At 36.3% G+C, this 15,232-nt stretch overlaps 1 protein-coding gene across 3 annotated transcripts; it reads left to right on the top strand.

Moving 5' to 3' along the window:
- The first annotated feature begins 365 nt into the window (after nucleotides 1-365).
- Nucleotides 366-13,908, top strand: LOC113233622. Of its 3 annotated transcripts, none has more exons than XM_026468779.1 (4): nucleotides 366-475; nucleotides 10,985-11,088; nucleotides 12,443-12,628; nucleotides 13,302-13,908. In XM_026468779.1, exons 2-4 carry the CDS (start codon nucleotides 11,001-11,003, stop codon nucleotides 13,853-13,855), a joined length of 828 nt encoding a protein of 275 aa, XP_026324564.1. In that variant the 5' UTR covers nucleotides 366-475; nucleotides 10,985-11,000; the 3' UTR covers nucleotides 13,856-13,908. The 3 variants fall into 3 exon arrangements, with proteins under 3 accessions (XP_026324564.1, XP_026324562.1, XP_026324563.1); XM_026468777.1 differs by lacking the exon at nucleotides 366-475 and adding an exon at nucleotides 4,490-4,706 and having other exon boundaries at nucleotides 13,302-13,907; XM_026468778.1 differs by lacking the exon at nucleotides 366-475 and adding an exon at nucleotides 5,180-5,230 and having other exon boundaries at nucleotides 13,302-13,907.
- The last annotated feature ends 1,324 nt before the right edge of the window (nucleotides 13,909-15,232 follow it).

The raw sequence follows: 15,232 nt of genomic DNA, 5'->3' as shown, positions 1-15,232 counted from the left end.
GTTTTTGTATTAGACCCGTCGTCCATTTATTTGTAAGTCAATGTGTGAAATACATATTTTTTTAAATTTGAAACGAGAAATAAATTATAAATCTTTTTAATAGTCTAAGTAGATGGAAGCTATCGAAACTTCCACAAATCTGACAGATGTTTATATTTTTTATTGACTTTGTCATTTGTCACGTGCAGTTTTTATGGTCCATTTCGATTAGATTCTCTTCTGCTATCGGCAATTTACGGGTAAAATGCGAACAATAAACGCATGTCTTTCTCAACCTTGACGTTGGTGGAATAATCGATTCTACCGATGGAGCTATAACACTTTAGAAATAAAGATTATATTATTGGACGTATAATTGATATTTCGGCGCCTGTTCGAACCTTTGTATGGAGAAGAATAAAGAGCATAATCGCTTCGATGTCTGGCTAAAATGTTAATTTTGAAATAACGAGAAAGGACAAAAAGACGACCTTATGTAAGTAATCATTTGTAGCATGTGGGCTTTAGTAATATTAGCGGGCTCTAAACAGACACTATTGAGCTCATGAGCTGCGCACTCCAACACACGCCAGTTTCATGCTGTCTATCTTTTTTCTTTTTTTTTGACGGGGAGAAATCTTTATGGATACCCCTGAGCCCAGGGAGACTCAGGGGTTATGTGGGGACTCTCCCTCCAGACTGGAAGGCCTACCCCACTAAAACCCCCCCGGGTTTCCCTCTCGCCTGTTAAGTCGGCACCGTGGGATCGGTGAACATTCACCACGACATGCTGTCTATCCTGCGCTATTAGCCCTTATACCCGGAATACTAGTCCTAAAAATAACACGTATGTACACACGCATGCTTTATTTGCACATTATACGTATGTGTATGCATGCGTAAACTATCACAAACTCGAATTTTTTTTCCGAAATAACGCAAATACACAATAGGTTCGGTTAGGTTAAGTTTAAAAGAAAAAACATTTTCCTCTCAAAATTACTTGCGAGGTTATGAAAATTCGAGCAAACATTATTTCTGGAAAATATAATTTCAGACTACTGATAAGTAACCGCATGGTTACACTACGGCTATGTTGAGTGTGTGCGTTATTATTATTATTATTTTCGTATTTATTTTAAACTCTCGCCTCTCCCAAGGCCTAAAAAATTAATTTTGAATTTTTAAATGGGAGAGGCGGTATTTCCCGGCAATGGCACAGTCGGCCGGGGTCAGGGACTCAGGTCCAAGAATCGGCGAACAATACGTGCCGTATCGAGCAGGACCGCCTTCTGCATTTGTGCTGGAAGCGACACGCCACAGAAATCCAACCGCCTCAAGCTGTTAGAAAGGCTGACTGGAATTAACCCATTTGCGGACAAAACAATTGGGATTATTTCAGTGGAGGCCACATCCCACATGTCGGTGATCTCGTGCGCCAGGTCGAGATACTTCCGGCGTTTCTCGGTTTCAGCTTTCACGAGACCCTCGTCATGCGGGATGGTGACGTCCACAAGAAATACCCTCGACTGCGATCGATCCAATATCACAATATCAGGCTTATTCGCAAGTTATTATTATTATTATTATTATTATTATTATTATTGTAAATATCCATCAAAGAGAAAGTTGTAGACCACACTTTATTAAAGAGAACAAGTTAACTCTCACATCGCTACATCATGAAAGTAGCATTGTTTGTCCGTAAGCAATCAACATATTTTGAATTTAATAAAAATCCTCGTTGCCAGTATAACCTGATCCTCCCTGAACCTACATTAGAAATATGCAAAAATAGTCCCTTGTACAGATCTATTTTAATATATAATAAAATTCAAAAAAGAAAATAATATTAACACATTTAAAAATGAGCTAAAGCAATTTCTCATCCAAAAAGCATGCTACTCTATAAACGAATTTTGCACTGGTAAATAACAACAACAAATTATTATACTTAATAAAAGAACTTTTAATAAGTATAATAATTTAATAATTAGTCTCCTTGCTACACCCAGACTGGGCCATGTAGGTACCATACTTACTAAATTTTATTATAAGACCTGTTTTAATGTACATGTGCAATATGGAAATAAATAAATAAATAAATTCACGAGGCTAGTTTTCTAAGCTAGGATAGCAGCTAGTACTAGCAGCTAGTACTAGTAAGCTAGCAAGCTAGTAACCCTGTCCTGGCTTGGTACATGTTAGAACGGTTTACATGAGGCCAGTAAATTTTAAGCCAGCATCATTGCAAGGACTAGGTAACAATACGTCTGTGGATAATAATGAAGAGTTTTCGTAAAACGAACACTATTATTTCTATGCTTCCGAGCTCGACCGGCTCATTGTTGCTTCTTCTCCATTCTCTTGTACGGAGCAGAAGCTTGGACACTCACAGAATCTATGTGCAAAAGAGAAGAGGCCTTCGAAATGTAGTTAAATAGGAGAATGTTGAGAGTATCGTGGAGAGACAAAGTCACGAACGAAAGGGTGCTGCAAACATGAGAAGAGGGAAACTGGAGTATCTGGGTCATACTGAAAAACCCAAAGTACGACCTATTACAATTAATAATCCAAGGCAAAATACAAGGAAGGAGAGGTGTAGGAAGAAGGAAAATATTCTGGCCAGTGGTTCAATAGGGGCACCCGACCATTATTCAGAGCTGCAGTGTCCAAAGTTCAGATTGCCATCATGACCTTCATTAGAAGATGGCACGAAGAGAATAATCAGCCATATTTTTTGTAATGTGGAATCATGCAGAGATTCTTATACTGTAGATAATTTATACTATGGAATGACGTTTCACAGAAATTCCTTTTCACGGTACAATTGTATTAATTTTGAATTGATTACTATGCTCATGCTTTGAGATGTCATAAAAAACCATAACCCAGTTTTAGAATATTAAAATTGTTTAATGATAATTGAGCTATAAGTCGTTAGGGTAAGTTCCGCTGAGTCGAAGACGTTACCTAATTTTAATTGCTTTTAAAAGATAATTTTGTGTCTATCTTTTGCTATTTAAAACGGATATTTGACCATTTGTCACTTAGCCTCGTTTTGGCGGACGGCAGAAAATGTGTCGTCACTGCATACTAGCTGATCGGATCTAGCTAGCTAGTACACAAGCCAGGATAGTAAAATTAGTGGCGGAGGAAGCTAATAACACAAATAATAGAACCCTATCCTATTAAACTATCCTAGCTTGAGATGCTAGCTTGCTCGCCTAGAAATTAAGCTAGTTCTGTATATACGAAGCCAGAGTTACTAGCACTAGCTTGCTGTCTTAGCTTGAAAAACTAGCCTCGTGTATTCCGGGCATTACAAGAACGCTCTTTCCGATTTAAATAAAACGAACACGAGCAATGGCGCGCAAAAGAACGTTAGCTTGAAAAAATTCAAACTGGAAATCGTTCACGATTGTGCGTGCAAACTTTCCCGCAATCCTGTACGCTCCTAATCATGTACGATAGAGTGACTGTGTAAAGAGGGCTAATCTTTGACTTACATAAATGGACAAGTCGGAGAGGGCCGACTAAGGCGAAATTACCACGATCAAATGGAGGACGTCCTTAAGAAAGGTCAGGTCAAGAGCGTGTATGAGAGCATTGATGCATGTTGATAAGGCGAAACATGTGTATCAGGATCGTAGCAAGTGGAAGGTCATGGTCCTACCTCCTTTCGTCCTGAAACGGAGTTAAGAGGTTTTCAAATTTAGCCGACGACATGCAAAATGTATAATTATAATTCTCCTATTAAAGCATAAAAAGTTATCAATCTCATTTCAATTGCAGATGTGGTCTTATTACATCAAGGGTGCGAAATTTTGTTCTTTAATAAGCTCAAGCGCCCCAGAGTCAATTCCGTTGCTCCGGTATTCATATTACAGGGAATTATAATAATAATAATAACGCTCACAATCAACATAGCCCCGCACTGGGGAAACCCTGTGTCGCGGATGCCATGGACACACACATAGACAACCACAAATTACACCCAATCTCACGAGAGAAATGAATGTAGGCCATACTAATATTTCTCCCGGCCCGGGAATCGAACCTGGGACCTCTGCGTGGCAGTCCGGCATGGTAACCGATCGGCCACGATGGCAGTTAATTATCTAATTTGAAAACAGAATTATTATTTATTCATTTAATATAACAATATAATAAACAAAATAACTAACCTACAGGAATGAGTGACGCAATCTGGTGTCAGGTAATCGGCCGCGGAATCGCAGATATATAACACCCTTCGGTCAAAACTCTTCCTTGATACGAATTCACTTGATTATAACTTGAAACGAAAATTTTACTGAACAAAGATCAACATAATAAGTTTCGTAAACGAAATCTCAAAGGCCAACCGTACCGGAAAACGGAACGCATCGAGGCAAGCGACGTTGCCAAACTTCATCAACATCCGATACGCTACGTGTTGCCAGCTCGCCGCACCGGAGCCGCAGCGCGCTACCGGAACGCCTTCCCCCCGAGCCGCACGGTTGATTCAGTGCCTTGCTAACTACCGTACGGAGTGTACACGTTTTTTGCGCAAAAAATAATTAAAAAAACATTAATATTTATTTACATAACTTAGTTATTTACAAAGTAAAATTAATTTTCAAACATCTAAAGTGTTTAACGAGTGGAATGAAGGGATTCTAAGTGTATTTTATAAAAATTCTAAAGTCAAAGAGCGGCCATTTTGAACGCGGTCATCCGGATACGTAAGTGGTGTAGTATAATAAAGATCAGTTAAACTGCTTTTCGTGACCCAGCGTACATGAAATGAAGTTAGCTAAGTTTAGGTTCTTATTCAATTCCATAAATATTTTTATTTTCTTAAGGGTAGTGTAGCAGCGTCATGGTTAAATGTAGGTAAATTACTTTTAACTAAAGAAAGTTAACGAACAAATGCGTAGGCTGTACAAATGTATACATAATTTTTTGTACTTCTATTTAACTATTTTAATTCGAATGAATGACATATTCTTTATTGCGCATTAAAATTATAATGACAACACAGAGCAGTAATGTAACTATCACATAGTAAGCCAATGTACAACAGGCGGCCTTATTGCTAACTTTCAATTTCTTCCAGGCAACCCTAATTTGTTTTCTAAGAGCTCTATGTCTAACTGTGGGTAGATGATACTAACAAAAGCTGTACTTATTTAACGTCGTTGGTGCTAGATGAGAAAGTCCCCGGTTCGATTCTCAACGTGTCCATTTGTGAACGAACTTTGACGAGGTTTGTGCCTTGTTGAGTTGACGTTAATTAATGTAACATCATTAATGTTTTTTTTTCATTTTATAATTATATTACATATATATTATGTATTGTTATGTTATATTCTGATCATAGGCATATTGCATAGATATATATATTGCCCCCTTGAGTGAATAGGCATTATTTAGGTGTGCATGCTACATCGTTGACCTCGTCATCACTTTCGATCAGGTGAGATAGATGTCAAATGCGCACTTATTTTTTTATAAAAAAAAATCACAAGCATAAACGTATTGTTACAAACCTTATTATATTTATTTATATTCTTATTAGTTTCGCCTTTTATTGAACATATTCCAAATAGGGCAGTTATAAGTGAAGATTTCTAAGCGGTTTCTTTTTTATTCGAAGGTTAATTTATTCTAGATAGTTCTTAGCTATTAAATGAACATCAGGAACTCAAGAATTTTAAATCATCTTAGTTGTGTGTTGCAAGAGTGTCAGTGGCAGGATTTTGTGCGGTTCGTATTCTGCTGTGCAATGACGAGTCGATGACACGACGATTGAGATGAGTCTACTATTATTATAATCATAATCATTTATTAATGATTTCCATTTCCATTTTTTTAAATGAAACAAGTGGTTACGTGCGTACATGGCTATCTGGAGTATCAGCAGACAGGGAAGCGTCAGTATCCCTAAGGACGCAAAGTACGACCGTGTGCACTCTTCGTCTCTGCAGCCGGAAAGCACGTCCCCAATCCTATTATAAAATTTATATTATATAATTCCTATTATCATGAATTAATTAATGAATTGCATCACTACCACTCTATTGAGATTCATCTGCCATTACAACTAGATTTTGACTGAATAACGAATATTAAGGCAATGGAATTGTTTAAAGAAAATTAGCAGACTTTGAAATCGTGTTCGGCCGTATAAAGGTCATCAGCTCTTTTTCCACTTTAGTGTGTCTGACGGAGGCTGGATGACGTGGTGCATTATGTTTCGGTACCTCATCAGCATAGGTCATAGTGGAAAACTCGTTATGTAGTCTCCCAAGATGGTATGGTGGGTAGTATGCAATCGCGTTCCCGTGTTCCCACCTGGAAAGCGAAGTCAGGTTTTAGTCGGTATTAGTCCAACATAACCCTAGTTCTAGAGTATCTATGATGGTTTCCTGACGTGAAAAAAAGGGATGCCATTTAACAATAATGTTAAATTTATTTCCACTTGGCCGATATGGTAACTTGATCTCAAGTCTCGTTCTCGGTCTGTCGTCCCTCCAAAATAATTGTTGTGAAATAAGTAATGAAGCTTTATTTGCATCATAAGTCTTCTAATTTGGTCGATTATTACTTTTTTTTCATATATTATGTAGGTAGCAAACAAACATACGGCCCGCCTGATGGAAAAAGATCACCGTCGCCTATGAACGCCAACATCAGAGGCGTCACGAGCTCGTTGCCAACCCTGTAGGACTCTTCTCAAACCCCTTTTAAAGAACTCCGTGCTGTTTCTGTATTCCTGCGAAAAAACCCCGAACGAAACTCATTCCACAACCTAATTGTACGTAGGAGAAAGCTCTTCTGAAACTGTACAGTACGAGATCGACTCGGAGCGGTGCGATGGTAAAATGTTGCTGTTGGCATCATGTCAAACAGTTTTTCAGAACAATGGTCATTTATTTGACAGTAATTGTTTCGGACGCACGTCTGATGGAGAACAAGAATACAGAGCATGGTATTGCCACCAGCGATGCGCGACTTTGAATGTTAGTAATACTAATAATTCGCCTAAATCGGATGAAAACAATCGTTCGACTCGACTCGGATGATTACCGATACGGAATTGCCCTGCCATTCGGCTGGTGCACCAGTCGAATGTTTATTACGTCGGAACTGCTCTGAACCATTCACCATGTCATATTCAAATATCCATGTCCCCGTCGGGGACGTAAATTTGTAGGTTACTAATTTGTCATCCTGCTTGCTCCGCATTCTGCAATTCTTTGGTCACATTGCACGCAGAAGCGTTGAGTCTCGAAAGCGTGATTTTCACGGGCAGGATTGAGGGCAAACGACCTAGAGATCGAAGGTCGAAACGACGGTGGGACCAGGTGGCTGAAAGTCTTGCAGCACCGGCCATTCGCTAGGCGCCACCAGACCAGTCTGCAGACCACCTAACTCCTCAATTTCTTACTGTAGAACTATCGTGTTTGGGCTCATTAAATTCGTCTAGACAAGTTGTTAGCTTGCGGATGATGACGTTATTGTCTTTTTAGAGTACGCTGTTTTGAATTGATAAAACTTTGTTTTTAAATTTTATTCATGACATATTTAGTAAGTCTATCACAGTTTAGTAGCCCCGGTTATAGTATACTTATTTAACATTGTGTAATTGGTTTCATAAAGTTACGGATATCTCAGAGATGTGTCAGGTTCGATGAAGAAAGCACGAACTTTTCTGTACTGTCTCTGGTCTGAGTTTTTGTGGTACTGTCGTTGTTTCCGATTTCCATAACACAAGTGCTTTAGTTACTTACTTTGGGATCAGAGCAACTTATGTGATGTTGTCTATAATCTGTCTTTTTTTTAAGACAGAGTAAAATGACCTTTGCAGGATTGCCAGTTTTTATAAAATTTTAAATACTCTTGTAGTTGTTGTCAACAGTTTTATCGATGGCTTGTGAAAGAAGGTGAAATTGTTCCAAAAATGTCTGAATTCTGAATGTCGTAACATTCTCGTCGTAACATGTCGTAACGTTCTAATGATGATTAATTGCACTCTTCCCTTTTTTATTCTGATTTTGACGGCCGTTTAGAATATAAATATATTTCTATTCATATACCTTGTAATAAGAACAGGTGGATTTCATTATTTATATTGAACTAAAATGAAAAACTTTGAAATATGTCTAATCTTTGTATTTTTAATAGACGTAGTTCTAAATGCAATATATGAACTTATGAAAAAGTAAAGTCGCACAAACAAGTGTCAACCTGTTAGACAAATAATGGGTCGTTGATGATTCAAATAAAACAAGTGCGGCTTTTTATTGCCTAAGAGTGGCCAGCTTTCAGTTGATAGTCGACAGAATATTTATCTACTGTAATCATGTTACTCGAAAGCTTGGGGTGAAAAACGCCTCAGAGGGAGACCGCAGATGCGTTGAAGGGTTGACATAAAGAAAGTGGCGGTGTTGAATTGGATACTGGTAGCATAGAACCGAGAGAGGTGGCTGAAAGTAAAGGAGGCCGTTGCCGATATGGTTGAGAATGGCTAGAAAGAAGAAGAAGTAGTAATCACTAGGTGCTTGCAAGCGGGCAACACTTTTGCGCTATGAATTGTTATTTTACTCCATGTTCAAAAAAGACAGACTATAATATTTATATATTTATACGTACGTTGAGCACGTACTCCGCGTTTCTCCAATGTCATGGCAATCAAACCCTAGACATTGGAGAAACGCTTTCTCCGAACTACAGACTTTAATTGCTTCTGTTTGTATTCCGTAACTGTGGCAACTAGAAGCGAATAATTCTATTTTAATACAATTGCGGTTGCGGCAACCGGCGACTGTGTCCGGTTGCCGCAACCGTCCACTGTGTCGATTTCATAATCAATTGTAGAATTTTAGCTTCTAGTTGCAGGTTGCTTGTATTCAACACAAGACACGTTTGCGCGGCGCCTTAGAAGCTTAAGTTAATTTGAATTGAAATTTCAGGACGCAACTGTAACTGTCTATTTAAATATATAAGGTGCTTGCAAATTAAATAGATATGGATCATTTTATAGTCGTCAATTTCCATCAGAAGATCGAATACAAAATTACTTTATTACGCGATTTAACATTTTTCCAAATAAATATTAACGAATTTACAATTCCATCTAGTATAACCTTTACGTGCATTTAGAAAGAAATGGTGTAATACCGTGACATTGTTTTTTATTAGAACAGTGCAGTGGCGAGTGATACTTAAATGGTTTCATAAGATAACATTAAAGAGGTTTTAATCACTAAGTAGTATTCTAGTTAACATTTATAGTACGTAAAAGTGATTCTATTGAGGTTAGTAATTGGCTATAAAATTATCCATACTTAATTTGTTAGCGCCCTATATATGAACGTACATGCATATGTGTAATTTAATTCAAATTAAGTAACGCTAAACTCTTTTCCAATTGCATTAAGGTTGATAGTCGCGCACATCGTACATGTTTCCTTTCTAACTTAAGATTCAGTTGAATGAATGGAGCGAATGTTATTCGCGAGGTCACAAGTACGATTCTTGTTTTTAACAATAATTTAAGTAGTACAATATAAAGTGTGGCCTAACTGCCTCCGTGGCCGAATGGTTACCGTGCCGGACTGCCACACAGTGGTCCCTGGTTCGATTCCCGGGTCGGGAGAAAAATTTGTATGACCTCCATTGACTTACAAATAAATGGACGACGGTTCTAATACAAAAACCACGAAAAAAAGGTCCCAAGTCAACCTATTTAAACGTAGTGACATGTAAAGGAATATGAAAAAGCTAAAACGTTGAATTTAAATTGTAATGTCATCGCAGTAATGTCTAATTTTGCTTGCTTCGCTGTCAGTCGAACAAACGAAGACTAAAGCTTGAATGACGCTCTGTATACCATTTTAACGTCCTATAATTTCGGGCACTTTTTAGCGCGGACCCGACGTCCATATAATTGTAAGTCAATGATGGCCTCCATTTATTTCTCTCGTGAATTTGTGTGTAATTCGTGGTTATTTATGTCCATGGCATCCGCGACATAGGGTTTCCCTAGTGCGGGGCTATGTTGAGTGTGTACGTTATTATTATTATTATTAATTTCTATCACATTATAATATGATGGTTCAATATGGGGAATCGAACCCCACTAAATTCGTGGATGTATTTAGTGTGATGTATTATTTAATTTATTATTTCACTGTATTTGTTACATTGAAACAATAACATAAAAACACGCTTCTAGAAATCAATTTCAAAATTATGGTACTATACTCTAGCCAAATTCGATGTAGAATAAATGTCAACAAACAAAAACATTTGATTTTTAGGGTTTTCATCCCAGACTCTTTCACAGTTACAACAATTTCAATATTTTCCTACGAAATTCAGTTAGATTATGGATAATACTAAATCTTGAAGCCATGTTTATAATGAATATTATTCAAGAGAAGTTTAAAACTACCTAAAAATGACACAAAAATGACCAGTAATTAATTATTTGTAAAACTGTGTCATCCCTAGTGACTTTTTGATTTGAAAGGAGAGATTGCAAACATTCGAGTTCTAGTCGTAATTCAAGTTCAGAATCGGAAATAGATGCTGGACGATATAATATGTAGTAAATTCATATTATTATTGTTATTTATAATAATTGGCTAAGTAATTATTATTTCTACGTAACCCAATTACCTACTTACCTATTTAAATTCCAATTACGAGAGCAGGCCGTGGGGGCAGAGGAAGCTTCAATAATGATCATTGAAAAAAATGTTCTTTTCCTATGTCATCATTGGTTGCCTAGCAACGTTTTGTTATTAAACATTCTACATCCAATTTGGCTAGAGTATAGTATAGTATGTTAGTTACTAACCTTAGAGTGTGCCCAGCAGTGGGATTAATAATAATTAACGATAAACGCAAAAACGCGCAAAAAATTGTATTGATGTTAATGATAATGACGTTGACAATGATATTGACTTGTGTGATATTAAAGATAATGATATTTATTTTGATTTATTTACAGCTGATTTTGGCGGAAGATGGCAAATCACGAAGATTCAAATAACTCAGATGATGGTTTCATTAAGATCCACCCACATTTAGCAAACATAGCAAAAAACGGCATTGGTAAGATTGTTGTACAAGCATTTGTTACTTAATTAGCTTTTACTTGTGACTGCGATTGAAATCTATCAAAAGCATCTGAATAATTGATAAAAACCAGCCTTATCGCAATTATTTCAGGGTGAACTTGTTGATAATTCATTCTAGATAACCTATTAGTCTATCAAGAATTATGTGTCCTTCCTGATAACCCGTTATCAAACTTGGTTTTTCTTTGGAAGAAACAAGGGCGATTTCTATTTAAATCCACAGTGCACTTTAAGCCTGTTGACATTAGGTTGATTTTCATATGTTTGTATATATTTTGGTTTTGTTTTACGCTGCTCACATCATTTTGACGCTTATACTTCCAAATATACCACATTGTTAATTTATGTTCTCTTATTATAAGCAGTCACAAATTAAGGTAAATTACTACTGTAAGTTTCAAATTTGAAGGCTGCGTATATGACGTAAGGTACTATTTGACTTGGTTCTGGTCTTACCGTCTTTGCAGTGCCATTGTGCTGAAAATCAGCGTCGTAGCACTTTAAGTGAGACGTAAAGAAATTGAGTGGGTCACGGTTCCTTTGCAGCACTGCACACACGCTTTGTACTTTTTATTATTTGTAATTTAGTCCTTTGCCTAAATCGTTGTTATTCTTATTATAAAATGCATGTATACCGTATTGTTTTTTAAAGGAATAAATAATTTTTATTCCTATTGTCCCTCTCCCGAGGAATTTATTCACCAGAATTCTGTGTAAAATTTGCTTCGATGATTTCCAAAGTAATCATTGCAAGTCCTTGCTCTAACGTCCAGTTCATGCTTGTCCGCTTAGGCCCGTGTTAATATTCAGCTCCTAGTCTCGTTTTAAATGCGCTTCGGTTGAGATGGCACCCAAATCGCAAACTACATCTCAGATTTGATATATTAATAGCCTACAGTCATCATCATCTTGGGTGATGTCATCTCAAGTGATCCCAGCTTAAGTGCTGACTAACGTTTTTTGTTAAACAGAAAACTTCTCAGATGATGCAAAATCAACGAGTAATCGTTGTTGTGTTCTCAAATGAAATAAAGATATTTAACTTAAGTAAGATTTGAATGTCGATCCTGTATTTGAGATGGATTTATTGATATAATACTTGGAAAGTTAATTTTGATATTGGAGACAATATCGAACTCGCCATGAAACTTAATATTGAATAAGTTAAAACTGTCGTTTATGTGCGTAAAGTCAAGACGTAGGTGACTAACAGTGACGACTTAGAACAAAGGATTGAAGAAAAGTCGATAATAATACAATGATATCAAAATTCAATTTTAGCACCAGCATTTTTAGGTCCAAAACTAAGCTTGGTTTTATTTCCCCAGCAACAACCGTGAAAACAATAAGTACTAAATCATTGATAAGGCTAGTACAAAGTCAGCCATCTCTTTGGGACAGAACCAGTATGCAATATAAAGAAAAAACTACCAGAGAACGTGCTTGGCTTCACATAATTAAGGAACTGTTCCCACAACACGCTAATTTTACGAAGTCTCAGATGTTGGAAATTAGTAAGTTTTTCGTTTAAACATATTAGATTGTGATCTTGGCGGAGCTACGTTGGATACTTTAGATGGAATGTCAACGAATCGTACATGAAGCGTCCATGAATGTAATCAATAAGGCAAATATTCGAGTTAAAAACGGCGCGCGGAAAGCGTCTCTCAGTAATCACTGAGAGACGCACGCAAACTTCGCATATGGTGTCAACGTATCCTTGTTAATTTACTTTCACAAACGTGCTACCTATTTCTACTGCAAAGCACGAGTGCCTGCACCTCTTTGCTCTAGATTAAATAGTAAATACGTTCAGTACTAATGAAAAGTCACAATAGACGTAAGATATTTATTTTCCACGGCCAGGAACGCATTTCGAATTGTAATGGATAAGGTATATGCGCTAACAACCATTTTACCCAGACACAAAGAAGGCCCAACTATAATAATAAGGCTGGGCATTAAATGTTGCAGAAAAAAAAATGAAATCACTCGTGCATATCGTGTCAAGACCCACACATCGGTCACTTTATTCTTAGTACTTTTAATCTTGCTTTTACATCTGTCTTTCACATTAGTTCTATAATCTTCTATTCTTTCTATATGACCAAACTATCTAAGCATTCCCTTTTCTATCTTAAGTATCTTAATTTGACAGTTGTTAAAAGTAACGTTTTCTTTTCACAGTGCACAACCTTACTCACCGTTGGTACAATGTACGCGACGCCTACGTCAAGTGTCGTAAGAGGAAAGTCTTCAACAAGCCCAAGAAACCATACATCTACTCTGACTTACTAGCATTCCTCGACCCTATACATAAATTACCCGCAGATAATAACAGTACGTTAGAATATAGCGATGATTTGGAGTATCTCACAGAAGAGAAAATCAACGAATCACAATTTGAAGGAAACCATGAAGATGAAATTACAATAGATGAACAAGTGATCGGTGAAGAATATCTAGATACTTATTTAGATGAAAGTGAAGCTACTCCAGCTAAAAGACTAAGAAATGATCCTTTAGATGAAAACGTTATTACTGTTTTAGCTAATTTGCTGGAAAAAGAAGATGATGAAGATAGAGCGTTCTTTAAAAGCATTATTCCGTCTGTTAAGGCATTAAATCGTGATGCTAAAATTGAATTTAGAATTCAAGTTATGAAGTTACTAAAGAATTTAAGTTCAAGTCAAAAAAGGAAGAGGGTTAAAATTGAAGTTGTTAATAATGATAGTGATTAAGTTTATGATTACAAGTTGCTTTTAAGTTTAAGTTTGTCGTTAAAGTTGTTACAGGAAGGTTTAAATAAACAGTGTTTTTGGAAACCAGTCAAAGAAATTGTTTTATTTTCCTTTATTTATCAGGAAAACTGAGGATTCATAGTCCTCGCAGTAAAAGTTCTTCAGTACTGACTACATTTTTGCAACAAGAATTTGAGATTATAGGAACAAAATTAAATTTAGTAGTAGTTTATATGACTGTTACATAATGAAAGGAATTAAAATGCCGATCATGTACAGTTACATACACTGCTTCACCTATTTACATAAGCTCTCTATGATATATATGTTCAGGAACCGCATGTTATGAATGACAAAATGGCGGCACATAAAAACTTTTCTCAGGCATGTCACAGAACCGTAATTATTGTTTAATTCACTAGAGTCGGCCTCAACTATCATATCGCGCTGCTATTACAATAGTGTTGTAACTCAAAATATGTGAAATTTAATATTATATCATTATTGAATGTAAAATATTATTCGCTACACGTCAAAAAAATCGTAATTACAATTTTGTAAGAAACAATCAAAAGATATCTACTTAACTCGAAATGAGATACACTATACGTGGCCAAAAATAGGCCAAAATAATCCTTATTCGAAAACATGAAATTATTTTTTCCATTTTATTTTTAAATATATTTGAGAAATTGTTTAAGTGTTTTTATTAACTACAACATATAAATTTTAATGATTTTTTTGCGGGAAGTGAGTAATTCGCTTTTCATCGATTCTGACAAAGTCCTCTTTTTGAGTTAATATTACTCTATTGTATTAACCGTGCGATATCGTTCGATATCAAGTTACGTGTCAAATTTGTCAAAATTGTTTGCCATTGACATTTCATTTCGAATAAAACTTCATCTCGACCGATATTAGAATTGAGGTCTATCAAATTGTTTAGTTTTAAAGAGATGTTCGAAATTTGAATGTAATAGTAAAATCTAATTTGATTTTATTATGAAGCAATAACAACATTTTCACAGACAAGAAATTTGTTCTAACAAAATAGTTAACTCTATGTCGGTGATTTGCGGTTTTTGAACACATCATAGAGGGTTTATGACATGTGTGTAGATAAAAGATATAATATGGTTATTTGCTGTCCTATAATATATATGTCTATTCAAGTTAGCGACCTAGTACTGAGAAAACACGTGATTGGTTAGAGATAAGTCAATAAAGCCGCGTTCATAATGGCAAGCTAACTAGTCGGCTATCACATATGCACGGAGGTAAAGACGAGTGTTGTTTTTTTCAGTTTGCTACTTATCTGTGACTCTTCACCTGCGACTTTACCTTTCTTAATGGAATGATGCCTTCTTACTCCGTAAA

The sequence above is a fragment of the Hyposmocoma kahamanoa genome, unplaced genomic scaffold (genome assembly GCF_003589595.1).
Source record: "Hyposmocoma kahamanoa isolate Upper Pololo Valley unplaced genomic scaffold, ASM358959v1 79, whole genome shotgun sequence".
In the NCBI taxonomy this organism is placed as follows: Eukaryota; Metazoa; Arthropoda; class Insecta; order Lepidoptera; family Cosmopterigidae; genus Hyposmocoma; species Hyposmocoma kahamanoa.
The sequence above is the reverse complement of the archived record's forward strand: the minus strand, read 5'-3'. Positions and strand labels throughout refer to the sequence as shown.

Excerpts from the sequence above, each read along its gene's own strand:
- LOC113233622 (XM_026468779.1), top strand. The coding sequence starts at position 11,001 with ATGGCAAATCACGAAGATTCAAATAACTCAGATGATGGTTTCATTAAG. Across the intron at positions 11,089-12,442 it reads CATAGCAAAAAACGGCATTG|CAACAACCGTGAAAACAATA; the intron begins GTAAGATTGTTG and ends TTATTTCCCCAG. Across the intron at positions 12,629-13,301 it reads GTCTCAGATGTTGGAAATTA|TGCACAACCTTACTCACCGT; the intron begins GTAAGTTTTTCG and ends TTCTTTTCACAG.